The 22,689-nt window shown below is 48.5% G+C and overlaps 1 protein-coding gene across 1 annotated transcript; it reads left to right on the top strand.

Moving 5' to 3' along the window:
- The first annotated feature begins 13,599 nt into the window (after positions 1–13,599).
- On the top strand, positions 13,600–16,168 carry LOC119349672 (galactoside 2-alpha-L-fucosyltransferase-like). The gene is made up of 2 exons (XM_037617756.1): positions 13,600–13,921; positions 14,538–16,168. The coding sequence occupies exons 1-2, from the start codon at positions 13,720–13,722 to the stop codon at positions 16,019–16,021; spliced, it is 1,686 nt and encodes a 561-aa protein (XP_037473653.1). The 5' UTR covers positions 13,600–13,719; the 3' UTR covers positions 16,022–16,168.
- The last annotated feature ends 6,521 nt before the right edge of the window (positions 16,169–22,689 follow it).

Here is a 22,689-nt window from a genome sequence, read left to right as displayed (position 1 = left end):
CTTCACCCAGTCTGAGGTCCGGCTCGGTTGACCCGATCGTGACAATCGCAGAGGTGCTCCCATTACGCCCTAGCCGAACAATCAGGAACGTAGGGGTAAGCACAGGAGCCAGGCAACCCAGCTTGCAAATCGCTTAAGTCAATATGGTGCATATTGTGGCGTAATACACGAACAAGGAACAAAGCTGTACAAGTATAATCATATGCAAGAGGAAAAAGCTTCATGAAGGAAGCCGCCAAGTAAACGGGGTATTTGAATTTGCGCGTCACAAAAAAAGTTTGGACAAGGAAATTTTTACAAGCAACTTTTTTCCGAAAAAGTATAATGCTTGGTCAAGAAGAACACAAGTTAAAAATTTAAAACTTTGAGCATGAAGACAACTTAGCTGGTTAATGTGTTCGGTATTGATGACGCGGTCCGAGCTTGACGCGGGACAAGGTTCTATCCCCGAGCCGATCCCGAGGTGGCGGAGCAAAGAGCTCGGCACTCCGAAGTGGTGACATAGCACGGTCAATGCAGGACGGCAGGGTGATGCAGAAATCCCCGGCATGGGGTAATGAAGTGTTGACGAAGCCCCCCGTCCAGCCGAGATGACGCCAAAGGATATAGTCCGGCTGGATCATTTTCCTATGCACAGAAAATAGTGCAAACCGGAGATAATAGTAATAATAATAATAAAAATTCGTTGCATAACAAATAATTTATGCAAAGTGAGTAATAAAAGAAATATGGCCTGGCGCCGAAGTCTATGTTGATGCAGGGCGGCGGCGTGATGCGGTAAAGGCATGGCAAGGCCTGAATTCACAGGTCGGTTCAAGTTCCGGATGCGGCGTTTGCCGGACTATGTACAGAAATTGACCGAACCACCATGCGACCGTCGTTAATGCGGCCACTATTTGATAGACCTGGGTACATATGACGGACAAACCAGAGTAATAATTTATTGGGAAAAATGAACCCTAACAAGCAAAAAAAACTAGGATTAATAGCACCTAGCTTATTTGTTGTAGCAATCCGAAGAAAGGTGATTCCCAAATTTGGGACTCGATTCGCACACCTATCGCCTGATGGGCGATAAAGCAACAGCATGGCGATGCTGGCAAAGGTTGGCTCGCCGAGGCAAAGCCCTCGGTCCAGCTAACGTGACGGAGCTGGTCGGCCAGCGACGCCGAAGTCTCCGGAGTAGGTTGATGAAGAGATGATGAAGCCCCCGGTCCAGCGATGCAGGTCGTGACGTGGTCGATGCCGGCTTGATGAAGTGACCGTGTGGCGATGCAGGTGTGCCCGCTCCGTGTAATCTGTGGGGCGACGATGTTGGTGATGATTTATCCTTCGCGATGCCGAACTATTGTTCGGCTGGCCGAGATGATGATCCGAAGAAATTGAGCTCGGCTCAACAAAGCAACGACGTGTCTAACGCAGGTTGGCCGCCGTGGAGTGATGTTGTCGGGCTGGTTTGACACCGGCGCGACAGTGAAGTTCGTATTGCAAGAATACATTTAATACTACTGGGATGTGTTTGAGAATAGAACACAACACCCCATACGAAAACTTCCTTCAAAAAGGATGTCCGAGATCCCGTTCATAAAGAAGATGAATTCGGGTCAGATTCGTTCTCGCGCAGAAAGTAGATCCAAAAAGTGATGCACTAATCCGAAGTTTCCCAGAGTTTGGACGGTCGGATCGAGCTGAAGTTTGGGCAGGTGGTATATATGGTAATTCCGCAGCAAATCAACGGTTGGATCTTCCAAAGGACATCCGAGCTAGATGCTGGATACCACGCCCTAAACTCGTCTGGATTCTCGTCCAGATTCAACAGGGCTCCGGTATATCAGAGACTGCCGGAGATTCCTCCATCGGAACTCGACGAAATTTTTGCAGGGTTGTTGTAGACTTAATTCTGCATAATTCCACCGAAGTAATCGTTTAAGCGACACTCGAGGAGGCGGTGGCGGCGGATATAAGTTTGCTGTCCAGAAAAACAGCACGGTTGCCTGAGGGCAATGTTGACGTTGAGCCCCCGAGCTCCATGGATGACTCCTCCAGGATCTTGATAGAGATCGGAGTTCGTGTTTAATGAAGGCCTTCATCCGAACATGACGATCGGAGGTAGGGCGCAGTCCTCGGTCAAGCCAAGGTGACCAGTCGAGCTGGTGACAAAGAAGCCGACGTCGCAGTTGACCTGCAGTCGAGCCATTGATCCTTTCACCGATCACACAGCGGAACTCTCAATGAAAGCAACAATGTCGGTGTCAAAACCGGCGGATCTCGGGTAGGGGGTCCCAAACAGTGTGTCTTAGGATCAATGGAAACAGGAGACAATGGACACGATGTTTTACCCAGGTTCGGGCCCTCTTGATGGAGGTAAAACCCTACGTCCTGCTTGATTAATATTGATGATGTGGGTATTACAAGAGTAGATCTACCACGAGATCAAGGAGGCTAAACCCTAGAAGCTAGCCTATGGTATGATTGTTGTTGTCTATCTCTATCGACTAGCCTGGCCTCGGTTTATATAATGCACCAGAGGCCTAGGATAACATGAGTCCTAGCCGAATACGCCGGTGGGAGAGGAGTCCTTGTCTTGATCGCCAAGTCTTGTGGAATCTTCCTTGTATGCGGCAACTATCCGGACTGGCCCATGAGTATACGGTCATGGGGATCCTCGGCCCAATCCACCTGATCGGGAGACGACGTGGTGAGTACCCCCTAGTCCAGGACACCGTCAGTTAGAAAACTCACCGGACAGGGGGGGCGCGCGGCGTGGAGTCCGCGGTCCTCGGACGTGGGAGGAGGTGTTTCGGAGCCCTTGAACAGCACCTTCCATGCGTCCTTGAGTCTCATGCCGTAGAGCTCTCGAAGTGTCTGTTGTTTGGCCGGGACAAACTCCCACAGATTAAATGCCCGTCTTTGGCACGGAAGAATCCGGCGGACAAGCATGACCTGGACCACGTTGATAAGCTTGATTTTCTTGTCCTTCATATTCTTGATGCAGTTCTGAAATCCGTTCAGCTCCGCAGGCACGCCCCAGGCCAGACCCTTCTTTTCCCAGGAGGTGAGCCGCATGGGAATTCCGGATCAGAATTCGGGGGCCACCACCCAGTTGGCGTCACGCGGCTCGGTGATGTAGAACCACCCCGATTGCCACCCTTTCACGGTCTCCGCGAAGGAGCCGTCAAGCCAGGTGACGTTGGGCATCTTGCGCACCATGGCGCCTCCGCACTCCGCTTGCTGGCCGTTCACGATCTTCGGCTTCACCTAGAAGATTCATAGCCACAAGCCGAAGTGAGGCTTGATGCGGAGGAAGGCCTCACACACGACGATAAACGCCGAGATGTTGAGGACGAAATTTGGGGCTAGATCATGGAAATCTAGCCCGTAGTAGAACATGAGCCCACGGACGAAGGGATGAAGTGGAAATCCTATTCCACGGACGAAGTGGGGTTCCGGAGTTGGAATCTGCCCTGCGTCCGGTAGCCGGTGCGAGATGTCTGCGGCCAAGTATCCGGCCGCCCGGAGCTTTGCAATATGGTCCTCCTTCATGGTGGAGGCCACCCACTTGCCTCCTGCTCCGGACATGTTTGGCTGTGCGGAGAAGGCATGGACTAGGGCGCTGGAGCTCGAAGGCAAGAATGGATAAGCAAAGGAGGAAGAAGGCGTGGGTGAAAATGGGGAATCATTATCCCTTTATAGAGGCGACGAAAGCGATACGCCTCCCCACTTGCCCGTTGAGGGTCGCTTATTTCCCAAGATCCACGATTGATGGCGCGGTTGGGTTACCCATACCTGTATTGATGGGAATCTCGTGATAAGGGGACATGATCTCTGCTTTGACAAGACGTGCCGAGGAAATCGCCTCGCAATATGCGCTATGGCTGGTTGTGGGAAAACGGTTCGAATAAAGACCCGGCCGTAGTGCCGTGTCACGTTGTCTAAAGTTGTTAGCAGACTAAATTTGTGAAATATCATTCTCTCTACGGTGGTATGTGAAGATCATCCTGCAGATCCGGACACGGTTTAAGTGTTCGATAATTACTTTGGAGTATTCGGAGATGGAACCCGCTTTGCAATGCCGAAGACAAACTGCGTTCCGGACTCATCGTCATTGAAGCCTGGTTCAGGGGCTACTGAGGGAGTCTTGGATTAGGGGGTATCCGGACAGCCAGACTATATACTTTGGCCGGACTGTTGGACCGTGAAGATACAAGACTCAAAACTTCGTCCTGTGTCCGGATGGGACTCTCCTTTGCGTGGAAGACAAGCTTGGCGATCTGGATATTATATTTCCTTCTTTGTAACCGACTCCATGTAAACCCTAGCCCTCTCCGGTGTCTATATAAACCAGAGAGTTTAGTCTTTAGGGACATAATCATAATCATCATAGGCTAACTTCTAGGGTTTAGCCTCTACGATCTCGTGGTAGATCAACTCTTGTAACACTCATATCATCAATATCAATCAAGCAGGAAGTAGGGTTTTACCTCCATCGAGAGGGCCCGAACCTGGGTAAACATTGTGTCCCTTGCCTCCTGTTACCATTAGCCTTAGACGCACAGATCGGGACCCCCTACCCGAGATCCGCCGGTTTTGACACCGACACCTGGGTCTCTTGTGAAGTCATGTCACAACCAAAATGCATGGGAGGTATGGGCTTTCGCGATATCAAACTCTTCATCTTGACGCTACAGGCCTGGCAAGCCTGGCGACTCCTGTCTCAGCCTGACTCTCTCAGTGCTCGAATACTTAAAGCAGTATACTATCTGTCTCTTCAATCCTCAAGGCAGAAGTGGGCAAGAATCCATCCCAAGTATGGCGCTCCATAGTTGAAGGGCGGGATGCACTCAAACTCGGTCTTGTGAAGCGTATCGGGTCGGGAGAAGGCACCAATATTTGGCGTGGCAACTGGATCCCCCGTGACTTCAAGCTCCGGCCGGTTTGCCCAAAATCTCGGAACCCTCCAGAACAGGTTTCAGAGCTCATAAACCCTGTCACTCTCACATGGAACCGCGCAATGTTTCAGGAGCATTTGTATCCAATGGACATGGAGGCAATCTTCAATATCCCTCTAAGCAGCAAGATTCAGGAGGATTTTTGGTCGTGGCATTACGAATGGAAGGGGATTTTCAAAATGCGTTCAGCATATAGGCTACTCGCCTCGACAAAGCAGCAGCGTACGGATTGGCTTGAGCACAATGACGGTCATTCCAATGGCAAGGCCGGCAGCCGTTCATGGGCCAAACTATGGGGATCAGCGGTTCCTTCAAAGGTGCGAGTTTTTGCTTGGAGACTAGCCAAATCCTCCATACCCACAGGGGCTGTTCGAAAGCATAGAAGCATGGCCGACTCTGCTGAATGTTCAATATGCCATGCGGCTGTGGATACTTGGCGCCACTCCCTTTTTGACTGCCATATGGCGTGCTGTGTTTGGGCCCTCGCCGATGAAGATCTCACTGAAACTATCATCTCTAACCGGATGGACAATGCTAAGTTTTGGATGTTTTGGCTGGTGGATACCTTACCCACGGTGGTTCCTGCGCGTGTGCTCGTAACGATATGGGCTATCTGGTGGGCAAGACGCCGAGCTATTCACGACAACCAGTTCCAGAGCCCCCTCAGTACTCATGTGTTCGTAAACAAGTTTATGGCGGAACTTGATCAGATTCCAGAGAGGAGGGCGCGCACCAAAGAGTTGCATGCACAATCCAAGGACCTGAATGCAACATCCAGGGGCATGCATGTAACGCCTAGGGGCCTGCATGCAATTTCCGGAGAAACTGCGGGGCAGTCAGCGTAGCCTGCATGGCTACCACCGGAGTCCCATGACACCAAGATAAATGCGGATGGGGGTTTCTCCAAGGTTGGGGACAAGGGCGCGTCTGCAGTGGTTTCTCGAGATAAACATGGTAACTACCTAGGGGCTTCTGCTATCATCTTTGACATCCTCCTAGACCCGGCCATTCTCGAGGCCCAGGCTTGCAGCGAGGCGCTAGCACTCGCTACAGATCTACACGTCCAGTCCATATGTGTGGCTTAAGACCGTCTAGAAGTGGTGACAAGGACTGCGGACGACTACCCATGCAGGTTCTTTCCAATCTTGCAAGACATCAAGCATTAGAGGAATGCTTTTCGTGATGTTAAGTTTATCCACGAGAATAGGAGACACAATGGAGAGGCTCATTCTTTAGCTAAGGCTGCTGCATCTCTTCCTCCCGGGCGCCATGTGTGGCTTGCAACTTTGCCCGATATTATCCGTATCCCCATGACTTTGAATGCTTAGTAAAGGGTACAAATTTCGCTCAAAAAAAATCTCCTTCGGAGAAGGCAGCTCGATCCGCCCCGACAGGGCTCCCGCCACCCAGGTGCTCAGGAGCTGGAACACCGGAAAAGGGACTGCCTGGACACATGAAGAATTCAGATCCTCGTGTATACGCATCCGTCATAGATCAAACACCGGGAATATGTACTCCGTTACTAAATATAAGTTCTTTTAGAAATTTTAATTTGAAGTACATACTCCTCGCAAAAATAATAATTTGAAGTACATACAGATGTACACAGATGGATTTTTTCCCCACGATATAGATGAATTTTAGAATGTAGATTCACTCAGGTTGCTTTGTATGTAGTCCATAATGAAATCTTAAAAAAGACTTATATTTAGGAGTGGAGGAAGTATATAAACGCATTTTCTTTTTTCTTAGCATGAGAGGCACGAATTTACTTCCGCAAGAGGCACAACCATGCCTCTTGGAAAAAAAACATGTTTTTTTCCTCCTTCCGCTAGAGGCACGAAATTACTTCTCGTTGAGCCACGGATTTGCTTGCGCGAGAGGCAGGCCGTGCCTCTCGCTAAAAGAAAAAGAAACACGTTTTCTATCTGTCAATTAACTGCACGACTTAATCCTTTCCTAGTAACTCATTGGAATCTCGCTTGTTGCTCCGTCCGTCGTGAGTAAATCTTGCCTCCCGACCCACCTAGCCCACCCCAGCCCGCCTCCCAACGCACAGGTGAGCCCATCCCTGAGCTCGCCGAGCTCGCCACAACGGCTACGTCCGACACCACCTTGCTCCGCCCCATTAGCTCCGCCACGGTTACAACTGCTCCAGCGTCGCTGCTGCGTCCCGCCCCTGTCTATTGCACCCAGTCCTGATTGCACCAAGCATTGCTCTTTTCACCGGACTAGTAACCCCCATCGCCGCCTCGGTCACCCACCAGACCCTACCAATCACCATCCCCCTCCCGCACTGGTGCACCATTTTGAGATGGCAAAGAAGCTGCACGCGCATCACAGGCGTCACCCCCTGGTTTGTACTCACCCGAACTAGGGTTGATCTCTTCTTTGATTCAGTTTTAATCAATTGTTTTTTTTTTTGTGTTACTTTTAGATGTAATGTTTGCTTCGATGAATTTTGTTGAGTGTATCTATGTTATATCTGATGTGTAATGGAGCGTTGTGTCATCTACAAATTTTGGTTAATTTTTTGTGCATATCACAATAATCTGATAGGATTCAAAATTCCCAATATTGGTGGTAATACGAGTGTTCGACTTGATTTCAAAATCTGGTTGCTTCCATCTAGGTTTAGATATGTTTCCACGATAGCACATTAGCGTTTCTTAGTTAGCACATTAGTGTTTCTTAGTTTTGTAGCATCAATAATGCTATAAAGATGCTTCTGGACTGTAATTTTGTTTTTGCTTCCAAGTGCCAAAAAAGTACAGATCTAAATGTTGGTGAGTCAAAACAGCCATCCATTGCTGGGTAGCAATCTTTTTGTTTAGCATGTAAAACCATTGTTGAGGAAATCGTTAACTGGTAGCTGCTCGGTTGGCTGGTGAGTAAGGGATTGATCGGCTAATCGGCAAGTTAATCGGTCATTTAATCAATTAATCGGACGATTTATTGGTTTATAGGCTACTCGGTGACCCTACGAGTAGAGATTAATCGGCAAGTTAACTGGTTAATCGGATAAATTCTTGAACAGGGTGTAAAACAACATAGCTAATCAACTTCTATGAAATGGGTTTGTAGATCACAATATGATGCACCCGCCATGTTTGTGGCAAGCATTGCTAATTTATGGTTGTTTTCACTAGGTATGGCTTATATTGAGATAGCAAAAACAAACGGAAATGTTAACGCCTACACGTGTGGGCTGTGACTACTTCGCCCAAACGCTCTCTCTGCCGTTAGATGGGCTGCATCAATCTTAGAGCAAGGCGCACTGCCACGTCAGCCGCAGCGGTCGTGTGGGCTGTGACTACTTCGCCCGAACGCTATCCTCTCCTCGCTGGCTCACTTCCCCCCTTTCCTTATCTTTCCGTTGACCCGATGGAGAGAGTGAGAGCATTGAACGAGAGAGAGAGAGAGAGAGATCCCGGCGATGGGAGAAGGGGCAGCAGCGTAGGTGAAGCAGCTCGCCAACGGCGGCCTCGGCGGCTCCATGTAGGGGGGGAGCGGATAGAGGGGCGAGGCGTGAGGATGAGGGCGTCGTTCGAGAGCTCCTCTCCCAGTAGGAGCTCGGGCCTGGAGGCCGGAGACGCGATGTGGTCTGAATCGATGTGTCGCGACCATATCCGCCTCCGGGGGCGGTGGGAGCAGCAGCTGCACTGTCGGCCAGGGGAGGTGGTCGCTGGGAGCAGCCGCTACTTCGTCAACCGCGGATCCATGTCGTCGGCTGTGGTGGCGGCGGCGGAGAAGATGCCGTGGTCCTGATGGTGACCTTCGGTTAGGGATGTCTCGGGTAGCAGTGGCGGCGCCATGGATGGTGGAGCATTCCACCCTTCTGAGGCGTATCGGAGCAGAGTAGCTCAGCAGCCGGCGGTTGCAACAGTGGGCTGCCGGTCATGCATGCGGCGAATCTGACCGGAATCAGGCTGAAGGTCAACAACGCGATGCGAGAAGGGGTGGCGTTCAGGAGAGAGACAGAGGCTCGCCAGCCAAGCCCGGCGTCAGCACGAGCACGCTCATCGGGGATTCATCCATCCTCTTCTGCACTGTGAGGCTCCTAATCTCGTGCCCCCTTTTTTTGCCGCATTTGCTTCATCAGCAACTAGCAGTAGCAGTTCATCAGGTTCACCCATGGATGATTTCTCCTTTTTTCTGCACTTTTTTGTGATGTGATGCTGAATGGAACCAAACTTATACATTTTTATATTTTTCTCACTTCAAGTTATTCAATATGATGCTAAGATAACCCAACTTTAATGCATTAGTACACAGAGTTCATGGCAAACTAGTTCAGAACTAGTCCAGTGCATTCTGGTCATGGTAAACTAGTCAAAAAACTCTTTTGATTTCATTTTAACTTTTTAGTTAGCTGATTATGTTTGGGTGTGCTAATTAGCTTTCTTGACATGGACATTTTAATTTCGCAGCCCATGGTAAATTTAATTTGTACTCCATGGGCAAATTAACTATACAACCCCATGACAGTATCTGAACTAGTTTACCATGACCAAAATGCAATTCTTTCCCCTAGAGCATGGCAATTCTTTTTTTTATGAAGCATGACAAATTTTAGTTAAATGGAATAGATTTGCAATACTACATGGCAATTTTTTCCCTTGGACAACGGAAATTTTGTTTTCAAAAACCATGGCAAATTTCAGTTAAACGGAATAGATTTTTTGGAGAGCAATGCTACACCTATGTAGGGAGATTTACGTATCCTACGTAATTGTTGAGTTGGCAGTTACTAATTCGGCATTAGTTAGGGGCACTTGCCCACCCTGGAAATCAGGGGGGGGGGGTCAGTTTGATTAGCGCTTTAGCAAATTACGTAGGTTACGTAACATCTGTTCGTAGGTCTAGCATTTTTGTATTTTGGATGCTACATGGAAATTCTTCCCCCTAGAGCATGGCAATTCGTTTTTTATGAAGCATGGCAAATTTCAGTTAAATGGAATAGATTTGCCATACTACACGGCAATTTTTTTCCTTCGGCAATGGATTTTTCTTTTCAAAACCAAGATTTCAGTTAAATGGAATAGATTTGCCATGCTACATGGCAATTCTTTTCCCTAGAGCATGGCGATTCTTTTTTTTATGAAGCATGGCAAATTTCAGTTAAATGGAATAGATTTGCCATACTACATGGCAATTTTTTCCCTTGGACAACGAAAATTTTGTTTTCAAAAACCATGGCAAATTTCAATTAAACGGAATAGATTTTTTGGATGCTACATGGCAATTCTTCCCCCTAGAGCATGGCAATTCATTTTTTTACGAAGCATGGCAAATTTCAGTTAAATGGAATAGATTTGCCATACTACATGGCATTTTTTCCTTCGGCAATAGAAATTTTGTTTCCAAAAACCAAGATTTCTGTTAAATGGAATAGATTTGCCATGCTACATGGCAATTCTTTCCCCTAGAGCATGACGATTCTTTTTTTTATGAAGCATGGCAAATTTCAGTTAAATGGAATAGATTTGCCATACTACATGGCAATTTTTTTCCCTGGAGCATGGCAACTCTTTCTTTTTTACGAAGCATGGCAATTTAATTACACGCAAAATATGGCAAGTTTGGTAAAATACCATGGCAAATTTGATCATGCTTTTGCCATGGCAATTATTACTCATTTTCGTATTATTTCACATTCTTGGCAAATTTTTATATTAGTATGGAAAATTTGATAAAAAAGACCACGGCAAATTATGATATGCATATTGCCATGGCAATTTTGATTTTCTTTTTCGTGTTGTTTCACATACATGGCGATTTAATAACAGAAAAAGGTCAAGTTTTGATAAAATACCATGGAAAATTTGAAAATACTTTTGCCATGGCAATTTTTGATCACTTTTTTTATGTTATTTCACAATCATGGCAAAAAAAATTATATATATAAGCATGGCAATTTTGACAAAAATTCCACGGCAAATTTTTATATGCATTTGCCATGACATCTTAAATTTCTTTTGTGTTGTTTGACATTCATGGCAATTTAATTACTCAAAAAGTTAGAATCTTTTATAAAAATAACACAGCAAATTTGAATATGCATTTGCCATGGCAATTTTTTGATCATTTTCTTTGTATTATTTTTGTCAACGTTAAACCTTTTCAAATTCTCCCATGATCTTCTTTTATATTATTTCACAATCATGGCAAACTTTTTCCAATTCTCCCATGGCAAATTGTTCACTCTTATGTCATGGCAAATATGTTATTTGTTTTCATGACCAACACTTAAGTTAGCTCATGGCAAGTACATTATTTTTTTGCCATGGCAAATTGTTCAAATTTTTGCCATGACAAAATCTTTAACTCTTTTTCTCATTGCTTCTACGCATTATTACATTGTAATTATAGATATTGAGAGACGTGTATGATCGTTTCCATGTTCTTATAGCAAATGCATTCTGTTTTGGATTGGGCCATGGCAAAAGAATTGTATCCACCATTAAAACATGGCATTTTCTATTGAAATGCCATGGCGAATACCTGATATGAATCTGCCATGACAATTTGTCTACCCTTTTTTGTGATCCAATTGTTCATTAAACATATGAACATGGCAACTAAAATCATATGTACTTATGTTAAGTTTTATAGATGTTTTGTAGTGGCCAACTAAAGCATGTGTTGCCATGATGGCAACTTTTGTTTTTCGTGCCTTTTGTCATATGTATTACAAGGGTTTTGTTGCCATGGTTAATCTAGATGTTCTTTCGCCATGACATCTTTTGAACGTAGTTTTTTATCGATCATGACAAATCATACTCTAGATGTTTTTTTACCTACAACGCCCTGGCAACATCTTTTACCTATATTTTTTGCTACAAATTTTTTTCTTTTCAATTTTTCATGGCAATTTTTAATTTACTTTTATCAATCCCCTTGCCCCTCATTCTTTGAGAATCAGAAGGATCCTTTTCGAGTTTCCATTTCTTCATTTGGAATATGGGCTCTTCTATCTTCGACTTATTTTTTTGGCTTTATTCTTTATTTATTTCATTTCAATTTTCCCTCTTCCTCTATCCCTATCCTCTCATTTATTTTTCTCATTGCCGGTCACATGTATCGAACTAACTTCGGAATTGGGCACAGTATTAAAGATCTTTTAGAAGCGCATACTCCTCCGGGGGGTCGATTAGGGCATGGGCATAAGGGCCTTTATGACACAATCAACAATTCGATTCATTTTCAGTTAGGTCTTGCTCTAGCTTCTTTAGGGGTTATTACTTCCTTAGTAGCTCAACATATGTACTCTTTACCTCCTTATGCATTCATAGCACAAGACTTTACTACTCAAGCTGCTTTATATACTCATCTTCATTGACAAAATTACCATATTTGCCATGGCAATTTCTAACCTTTATATTCATGCCAATATAATCACTAATGGCATTTTTAATAAACATTTTTTTCGTCATGAAATTGCCATGGCTTTTTTTTTCCTGTTTGGTTATCGCAAAAAAAGTGTTTACACATGGCAATTTCTCGCTTTATAAGGTTGATTGCATTTTTTCGTAGCATAGCAAAAAACTGGGCTTTTTTGTCAACGCCAAAAAATCTGGGCCTTTTCTTTTGTTTTCTTACTGGGCTTTTTCATTTTACAGGGAAACGGGACCTGGAGGCCGCTCGGTCGTGGGGGCTTCTAGTACGAGAACATTTGTTCTGGCGATCCCTCCTACCGCACGAATCGTTCGGTGCATGGGGTTCTCCTGCCACACGTGTGCGTAGTTTTGATGTGCGCCCACACAGGGTTGTGTGGGCTGCCTGCTGGATATGCCACACAGGCCTGTGTGGGCGAGTGTCCATTGTGCCACACGTGTGGCAGTTATCGCGACCCAAAACAAAATATGCTTCAGCACTAAAATCCTATGGAGACCCCCCCCCTTCCCTAGCTCCTCCCGCATCGCCCCCACATGGCGACCAGGGGGAAAACCTAATCCGCCACCGGCAGCTCCCCCGGCCCTTCTCCCCTCCTCCTTCGTTGCTGCCACGGGGCCTGACTGGGAAAAGTCCTCCCCAACCAGTTTGGCCCTCCCCAGCCAGTTTTAGTAGCACTTGACCTCCCTAATGCATATTTGCTTGCTCCACCACTGCAAGTCGACACGGCCCAAGAAACTTCCCCAGTGGCTTGCAAGCCCACACTGGCGCGTTAACCAGGTGTACTGCTACTACTTGTAGCCGTTACCTCTTTTCTATTGGCTAGTAATTGGGCGGCTGAGGCCGGTGTAGATAGATGTGTGGGTGGTTGGGAGGAACTCATCTCCGAATTCGAATCCTATCTAATTTCCGAGAAACCTTAGTTCATGTGACTGAGCCACAACTAGAGAGTAGCTCACACCGGCCCTGGCGCACCTTGTAAAATATACTAAGATCATCTGTAATAAACTCCCGGACTCATTTTTGACAATTTGTTTCCTGAAAAAAAAGTCAAAAAAGGAGCTCGGGAGACGTGTGGATGACAACACGGATGGGATGGAATAGGATAACGCAGGCGAAGTCGTCCATGCATGCCCACGAAGGCACCGTATCGCACATGCCTGGTTGCCCATGATCTCATGGTCGCGATCGGCTGCCCGATTGGAATCATTGACCTACCTAGTCCAAAACCCAGTAGGTCTTGTGATTGACTGGTCAGCTGCACCTCTTGCCACAAATATGCACACAGCCGCGGTGGAGCTCCCGCACATTTGTTTCCCTCCCTTCATAATTCTATCCACGCAAGTCCGCAAGGCGACCAAGGCCAGAAGCGAGTATGGACGTCGAGAGAAGCAGCAGCGACGCCGCAAGGGACACGCCGTCGTCGTCCTCATCGCAGGCCGACCTGAAGACCGTGAAGACGCGGCGGCGGCTTCCAGGCCGCCCCAAGAGCTTCGTGCCAGCGGTCTGCGTCCTGGCCGCGACGGTGCTCACAGTTGTCGTCTTCTCCGCCGACTCGCCCTGGTCATTCGTGCAAGGTACTCCCTTCGATTCCCAAGTCTTTTCACAGATTTCTGTGGGAGTGTAGATTTATTTATTTTCTTTTATATGTAGTTCATATTTTATCTCTGAAAAGACATATATTTAGAAATGGCGGGAGTACTACGTAAAATATGAGCGCCATGATTGGAGATCCATCGAGTTGCTGAATTTCTTCTTTTCCTCTTCCGTTCGTCGAGTGCCTATACCATTCCATTATAGTGACAGTAGTGGACGCACACCAAAGTCACAAATTACCATGTGCCACTGGACAGTGGAGACTCGGTAGCTAATTAATTAAGCATGTACTCCTACGTCCACCATATTCTCTATCACCCAAACTAGAAAACAGGCTGGACAGTCTAATTTCTCCTATCAGGGAATATATTAAAATCATACTTTCTCTGTCCGAAAATACTTGTCGAAGAAATGAAAGTATATCTAGAAATATTTTAATTCTAGATATATTAATTTTATTCATCTCTTCGACAAATATTTCTGATCGGAGGGATTAAAGCAAAAGCTGATGTAGAGCAACACCTATGCCATGTGGTGGTAATAAAATGTTGAAATTTCGATCACGGATTTGCTAATGAAATGTCTCTTTATCTCTAGATGCACCTCCATCCGACCTCACCGCCGACCAGCTCCTCGACGGCCTGCTCACCGCAGAATTCAGCAAGCGGTTGTGTCGGAGCCGGTACGAGTTCGCCAGCTACCACGAGAAGAAGAAGAACGCATCACATAAACCATCCCCCTACTTACTTGGCAAGCTCCGGAGGCATGAAGCCCTACAGAAGCGGTGCGGCCCTGGCACAGCCCCGTATAGAGCGGCGGTCTGGCAGCTCAAGTCCGGTAAGGGCGCTGCCGCCACGGACTGCCGCTACCTCGTTTCCATTAGCTACCGCGGCCTCGGCAATCGAATGCTCGCCACGGCTTCGGCCTTCCTCTACGCCGTGCTCACGGACCGTGTCCTCCTCGTCCACCAGTACAAGCATGACGTCGACGCCCTCTTCTGCGAGCCCTTCCCTGGGACAACATGGCTGCTACCCTCTGGATGGAGTTTCCCTCTAGGGCACCTCAGGGACTACGGCAGCGGCTCCAAAGAGAGCCTCGGCAACATGCTAAAAGCCAACGTCATCTCCGTGGGTGCCAACGGGAACGCGTCGTGGTCGGACAGCGGTGATCGCCGGCCACCGTTCGTCTACCTGCACCTCGAGGGCGGCTACGACTTCCACGACAAGCTCTTCTACTGCGACGAGCATCAGCGACTCCTCCACGGCGCGCCGTGGTTGCTGATGAAGACGGACAGCTACCTCGTCCCGGGGCTCTTACTCGTCCCGTCATTCCAGGATGAGTTCGGCAGGATGTTCCCGGAGAAGGACATGGCGTTCTACCACCTCGGACGGTACCTGTTCCACCCGGTTAACTACGTCTGGCGCGCAGTCACTAGTTACTACAGCGCCAACCTCGCGGGCGCTGGCCAGCGCGTCGGCATACAGATCCGGGTGTTCCGGAAGAAGCAGACGCCGCTACAACACGTACTGGACCAGGTCCTCTCGTGCGTCCGCAGGGAGAAGCTTCTCCCGGAGATCACGTCGTCGTCTAATATCAACGCATCCGACCAGGCTGTCCTGGTCACTTCTCTGAGCTCGTGGTACTACGAGAGGATCAGGGAGGAGTATGGCGGTGGCAGGGTCGCCGGCGGCGTGCACCAACCGAGCCACGAGGGGCGGCAGAAGCGGGGGGACACGTCCCACGACAGGAGGGCGCTGAGCGAGATGTACCTGCTCAGCACCTGCGACGTGCTCGTCACCACCGGCTTCTCGACGTTCGGGTATGTCGCGCAGGGGCTCGGCGGGATACGGCCGTGGATCATGCCCAGCACACCCATGTGGTCCGAGTCCGACACGGCCGACACAAAGGTGGTGCCGGAACCACCGTGTGTGCGAGCTATGTCCGTCGAGCCGTGCTTCCACTCACCGTCCTACTATGACTGCACGGCGAGGAGGGACGTGGATGTGGGGAAGGTGGTGCCGTACGTGCGGCACTGTGAGGACGTGAGCTGGGGGATCAAGATTGCCAACCAAAGCAGCTAGCCAGTGGTAACGTGTAGGTGTGAAAGGCAATGCAACTCTCGATGTATTGATCGGGTGCACGGTGCACGTACATATGGATACAAGGGCAGCCCTCAGCCTCATCTATATAAGGAAACTAGAGGTGGGGCCGGTAGGAGATTATCCTAACAGATACATGCACAGATATGTTCAACACCCCCCGCAGTCGATGCGTCACCAATGACACATAGACTTGACCGGAACTCCTCAAATGTAGGCGTCGGTAACCCCTTTGTCATGACATCGGCAAACTGCTGAGCAGTGGGAACATGAAGAACGCGGACACGCCCAAGAGCCACCTGCTCTCGCACGAAGTGAATGTCGAGCTCAATATGCTTCGTGCAACGATGATGAACGGGGTTGACGGAGAGGTAGACTACAGAGACATTGTCGCGGTAGACAATGGTGGCCTTCTGGACATCAAGGAGCAACTCCTGAAGAAGCTGGCGAAGCCACGAGCACTCGGCAACGGCATTTGCCACAGCACGATACTCGGCCTCGGCACTGGAGCGGGATACCGTAGGTTGTCGTTTAGACGACCACGATATGAGCGAGGGCCCCAGGTGCAGTAGCCTGAAGTTGAGCGTCGCTTGTCCGGGCAGCCAGCCCAATCGGCGTCACTGTAGGCGACCAGGTCAGTCAGGGACGAGGCCGTCAATGTGAGACCCAGAGCCGTGGTGCTGCGGATGTACCGAAGAATCCGCTTCACCAGGTTCCAGTGAGTATCGCGAGGGGCGTGCATGTGGAGACACACCTGCTGAAAGGCGTACTGCAGGTCAGGCCGAGTGAGTGTCAAGTACTGGAGAGCGCCGACGATGGAGCGGTAGAACGCTGCATCTGGTGCGGGGGAGCCGTCGAGCGCAGAGACCTTGGCCTTCGTGTCGATAGGCGTGGGGACATGCTTGCAGTTAAGCATGCCCGCCCGCTCAAGAAGGTCCTGTGCATACTGCTGCTGATGGAGGAAGAACCCATCGGCGCGTCATACCACCTCAATGCCGAGGAAGTAGTGCAACGGGCCGAGCTCCTTAATGGCGAACTCAGCATTGAGGCGAGCAGTATGCTGGCGAAGTAGCTCGAGCGAGGAAGCCGTCAGGATGATGTCATCGACGTAGAGGAGCAGGTAAGCGGTTGCTGGAGCCTAGTGGAAGACAAACAGCGAGGCGTCGGAGCGAGTAGCTCGGAATCCAAGCTGCTGCAGGAAGCCGGCGGTCTGCTGGTACCAGGCGCGAGGGGCCTGCTTCAACCCGTACAAAGAGCGGGAAAGCAGGCACACATGATCAGGCTGAGCCGCGTCGATGAAGCCGGTTGGCTGCTGGCAGAACACCTGCTCCGAAAGATGGCCATGCAAGAATGCATTCGACACATCCATCTGATGCACCGGCTAGGCGCGAGAGACCACGAGCTAAAGGACGGCGCGAATCGTGCCCAGTTTGACAATCGGGGCGAACGTGTCGGTGAAGTCGACTCCGGCGCGTTGCCGAAATCCGCGGACCACCCACCGAGCCTTATAGCGCTCGAGAGACCCGTCAGGACGAGTCTTATGCCGGAATACCCACTTGCCAGAGATGACGTTGGCATGGGGTAGCCGCGGGACAAGCTGCCAAGTGCGGTTGCGCACTAGCGCGTCGAACTCCTCCTACATCGCCACGAGCCAATGCGGGCCGCGAAGGGCGGCTCGAGCGGACGACGGGAGAGGTGATGGCGCAGACGTCGAGGTAGCAAGAAGGTACTCGTCCGTAGGATAATTGTTGTTGGGCCGGTGAATACCGGCGCGAGCACGCTTGACCATGCGGGTTTCCGGGGCGGCCGACGGGGCCGGTGGGGTCGGCGGAGCCGGCAACGAAGCCGGCGAGGAGGCCGTCGAGGAGCCGGGGTCGGGCGCTGGAGAAGCGCTCGCTGCCCGGGCTACGGACTCAACGGGAGTTGGTGGCGCCATGGCCGCCGGCGAGGAAGCAGCCGGGCCGGCGGAAACCGTCGAGGAGCCCGGGTCAGACGCAGGAGATGTGTTCGCTGACCGGGCTGCGGACTGAACGGGAGTCGGGGGTGCCGTGGCCGCCGGCGAGAGGTCCGGGTCCGACGCCGCGGACCCAGAGCGCGGCCCAGGCGCAGCCGGGCCGCCAAAGCAAGGAGGGGGCCTGCATGCTGCATGGGGCCCGAAGCCGGGAGGGGGCCCAAGCGCGAGGGAGCGGCCTCCTCGAGAGGCGCCAGGAGGCGCGGGTGATGATGACGATTCAGCCGGTGGCGGTACCTGGTGAAAAGGAAAAGACCTCTCGTCAAAGTAAACGTGCCGTGAAGTGAAGACTCGGTGGGAGACCGGATCATAGCCGATAGCCTTTGGTGTTTGGTGGGTATTCGAGAAAAATGCATGCCACAGAGCGAGGTGCAAGTTTTTGAGGAGTGGTGGAGGCGATGCTAGGATAACAAAGACACCCAAAAACACGAAGATCATCATATGAGGGCGGGATACCGAAGAGGAGATGATGTGGTGCATAGTTTCCACGAGCACGAGTTGGACGGACGTTGATGAGAAGAGAGCGGTGGAGAGAGCATCCGGCCAAAACTGGGGCGGGACATTGGCGTGGAAAAGAAGGGTGCGCACACAGTCATTGAGTGTGCGAAGGATCCGTTCGGTGCGACCATTTTGTTGCGAGGTATATGGGCAAGTGAGACGAAGAATCGTGTCGTGTGTGGTGAGGAGGGTGCGAACCCCGACATTGTCGAACTCCTTCCCGTTGTCAGTCTGCAAGTCATGGATGGGACGCCCAAACTGCGTAGCGACATAGGAGTAAAAGGTGGTAAAAACGGAGAGTGCATCGGATTTTCTCCGCAACGGGAAGGTCCACACATAGTGCGAAAAATCATCAAGTATGACAAGATAGTATAAAAAACCCGTATTACTGGCAACAGGAGATGTCCACAAATCACTATGAATCAACTCAAATGGATACGACTGTTGGGGAATGTAGTAATTTCAAAATTTTCCTACGCACACGCAAGATCATGGTGATGGCATAGCTACGAGAGGGGAGAGTATTGTCCATTTACCCTCGTAGACCGTAAGCGGAAGCGTTATGACAACGCGGTTGATGTAGTCGTACGTCTTCACGATCCGACCGATCCAAGTACCGAACGTACGGCACCTCCGAGTTCAGCACACGTTCAGCTCGATGACGATCCCCGGGCTCCGATCCAGCAAAGCTTCGGGGATGAGTTCCGTCAGCACGACGGCGTGGTGACGATGATGATGCTCTACCGGCGCAGGGCTTCGCCTAAACTCCGCGACGATATGATCGAGGTGGAATATGGTGGAGGGGGGCACCGCACACGGCTAAGGAACGATCCGTAGATCAACTTGTGTGTCTATGGGGTGCCCCCCGCCCCCGTATATAAAGGAGCCAGGGGGGAGGAGGCGGTCGGCCAAGGAGGGCGCGCCAAGGGGGGAGTCCTACTCCCACCGGGAGTAGGACTCCCTTCTTTCCTAGTTGGAATAGGAGAAGGGGGGAAAGAGGAGGAAGAGGGGAAGGAAAGGGGGGGCGCCGCCCCCCTTCCCTTGTCCTATTCAGACTAGGAAGGGGAGGGGCGTGCGACCCCCTCCTGCCTTCTTCCCTCTTCTCCCTCGAGGCCCATGTAGGCCCAATAACCCCCCGGGGGGTTCCGGTAACCTCCCGGTACTCCGGTAAAATGCCGATTTCACCCGGAACGATTCCGATGTCCAAATATAGGCTTCCAATATATCGATCTTTATGTATCGACCATTTCGAGACTCCTCATTACGTCCGTGATCACATCCGGGACTCCGAAAAAACTTCGGTACATCAAAACTTATAAACTCATAATAAAACTGTCATCGTAACGTTAAGCGTGCGGACCCTACGGGTTCGAGAACTATGTAGACATGACCTAGAACTATTCTGGGTCAATAACCAATAGCGGAACCTGGATGCCCATATTGGTTCCTACATATTCTACGAAGATCTTTATCGGTCAAATCGCATAACAACATACGTTGTTCCCTTTGTCATCGGTATGTTACTTGCCCGAGATTTGATCGTTGGTATCCAATACCTAGTTCAATCTCGTTACCGGCAAGTCTCTTTACTCGTTCCGTAATGCATCATCCCGTAACCAACTCATTTGGTCACATTGTTTGCAAGGCTTATGATGATGTGCATTACCGAGAGGGCCCAGAGATACCTCTCCGATAATCAGAGTGACAAAACCTAATCTCGAAATACGCCAACTCAACATGTACCTTCGGAGACACCTGTAGTACTCCTTTATAATCACCCAGTTACGTTGTGACGTTTGGTAGTACCCAAAGTGTTCCTCCGGTAAACGGGAGTTGCATAATTCTCATAGTTACAGGAACATGTATAAGTCATGAAGAAAGCAATAGCAATATACTAAACGATAAAGTGCTAGGCTAACGGAATGGGTCATGTCAATCACATCATTCTCCTAATGATGTGATCCCATTAATCAAATGACAACACATGTCTATGGTTAGGAAACATAACCATCTTTGATTAATGAGCTAGTTAAGTAGAGGCATACTAGTGACTATATGTTTGTCTATGTATTCACACATGTATCATGTTCCCGGTTAATACAATTCTAGCATGAATAATAAACATTTATCATGATATGAGCAAATAAATAATAACTTTATTATTGCCTCTAGGGCATATTTCCTTCAGTCTCCCACTTGCACTAGAGTCAATAATCTAGTTCACATCATCATGTGATTTAACACCAATATTCATATCTGTATATGATTAACACCCATAGTTCACATCGTCATGTGATCAACACCCAAAGGGTTTACTAGAGTCAATAATCTAGTTCACATCGCTATGTGATTAACACCCAGAGAGTACTAAGGTGTGATCATGTTTTGCTCGTGAGAGAAGCTTAATCAACGGGTCTGTCACATTTAGAGCCGTATGTATTTTGCAAATATTCTATGTCTTCAATGCTCTGCATGGAGCTACTCTAGCTTAATTGCTCCCACTTTCAATATGTATCCAGATTGAGACTTAGAGTCGTCTAGATTAGTGTAAAAGTTTGCACCGATGTAACTTTTACAACGAACTCTTTTATCACCTCCATAATCGAGAAACATCTCCTTAGTTCTCACCAAGGATATTCCTGACCGCTGTCCAGTGATCTACTCCTAGATTACTATTGTACTCCCTTGCCAAACCAGGGCAGAGTATACAATAGGTCTGGTCCATAGCATGGCATACTTTTATAGAACCTATGACTGAAGCATAGGGAATGACTTTCATTCTCTTTCTATTTTCTGCCGTGGTCGGGTCTTGAGTCTTGCTCAATTTCATACCTTTGCAACACAGGCAAGAACTCTTTCTTTGACTGTTCCATTTTGAACTATTTCAAAAATTTATTAAGGTATGTACTCATTGAAAAATCTTATCAAGCGTCTTGATCTATCTATATAGATATTGATGCTCAATGTGTAAGCAGCTTCACCGAGGTCTTGCTTTGAAAAACTCTTATTCAAGTATCCCTTTATGCTATCCAGAAATTCTATATCATTTCCAATTAATAATATGTCATCTACATATAATATCAGAAATGCTACAGAGCTCCCACTCACTTTCTTGTAAATACAGGCTTCTCCAAAAGTCTGTATAAAACCATATGCTTTGATCACACTATCAAAGCGTTTATTCCAACTCCGAGATGCTTGCACCAGTCCATAAATGGAACGCTGGAGCTTGCACACTTTGTTAGCACCTTTTGGATTAACAAAACCTTCTGGCTGCATCATATATAACTCTTCTTTCAGAAATCCATTCAAGAATGCAGTTTTGACATCCATTTGCCAAATTTCATAATCATGAAATGCAGCAATAGCTAACATGATTCGGACAGACTTAAGCATCGCTACGGGTGAGAAAGTCTCATCGTAGTCAACTCCTTGAACTTGTCGAAAACCTTTCGCAACAAGTCGAGCTTCATAGACAGTTACATTACCATCAGCGTCAGTCTTCTTCTTAAAGATCCATTTATTCTCAATTGCTTGCCGATCATCGGGCAAGTCAACCAAAGTCCATACTTTGTTTTCATACATGGATCCCATCTCAGATTTCATGGCCTCTAGCCATTTTGCGGAATCTGGGCTCATCATCGCTTCCTCATAGTTCGTAGGTTCATCATGGTCAAGCAACATGACTTCCAGAATTGGATTACCGTACCACTCTGGTGCGGATCTTACTCTGGTAGACCTACGAGGTTCAGTAGACACTTGATCTGAAGTTTCATGATCAATATCATTAGCTTCCTCACTAATTGGTGTAGTTGTCACAGGAACCGGTTCTTGTGATGAACTACTTTCCAATAAGGGAGTAGATACAGTTATCTCATCAAGTTCTACTTTCCTCCCACTCACTTCTTTCGAGAGAAACTCCTTCTCTAGAAAGGATCTGATTTTAGCAACGAAAATCTTGCCCTCAGATCTGTGATAGAAGGTGTACCCAATAGTCTCTTTTGGGTATCCTATGAAGACGCATTTCTCCGATTTGGGTTCGAGCTTATCTGGTTGAAGTTTCTTCACATAAGCATCGCAGCCCCAAACTTTAAGAAACGACAACTTTGGTTTCTTGCCAAACCACAGTTCATAAGGCGTC

This window comes from Triticum dicoccoides, chromosome 1B (assembly GCF_002162155.2).
Source record: "Triticum dicoccoides isolate Atlit2015 ecotype Zavitan chromosome 1B, WEW_v2.0, whole genome shotgun sequence".
Lineage (NCBI taxonomy): Eukaryota > Viridiplantae > Streptophyta > Magnoliopsida > Poales > Poaceae > Triticum > Triticum dicoccoides.
This window is presented reverse-complemented; position numbering and strand designations above follow the sequence as displayed.

What these genes read in the sequence shown, in the direction of transcription:
- LOC119349672 (XM_037617756.1), top strand. Translation starts at nt 13,720, where the DNA reads ATGGACGTCGAGAGAAGCAGCAGCGACGCCGCAAGGGACACGCCGTCG. An exon ending in GCCCTGGTCATTCGTGCAAG is followed by an intron (nt 13,922 to 14,537) that starts GTACTCCCTTCG and finishes CTTTATCTCTAG; the next exon opens with ATGCACCTCCATCCGACCTC.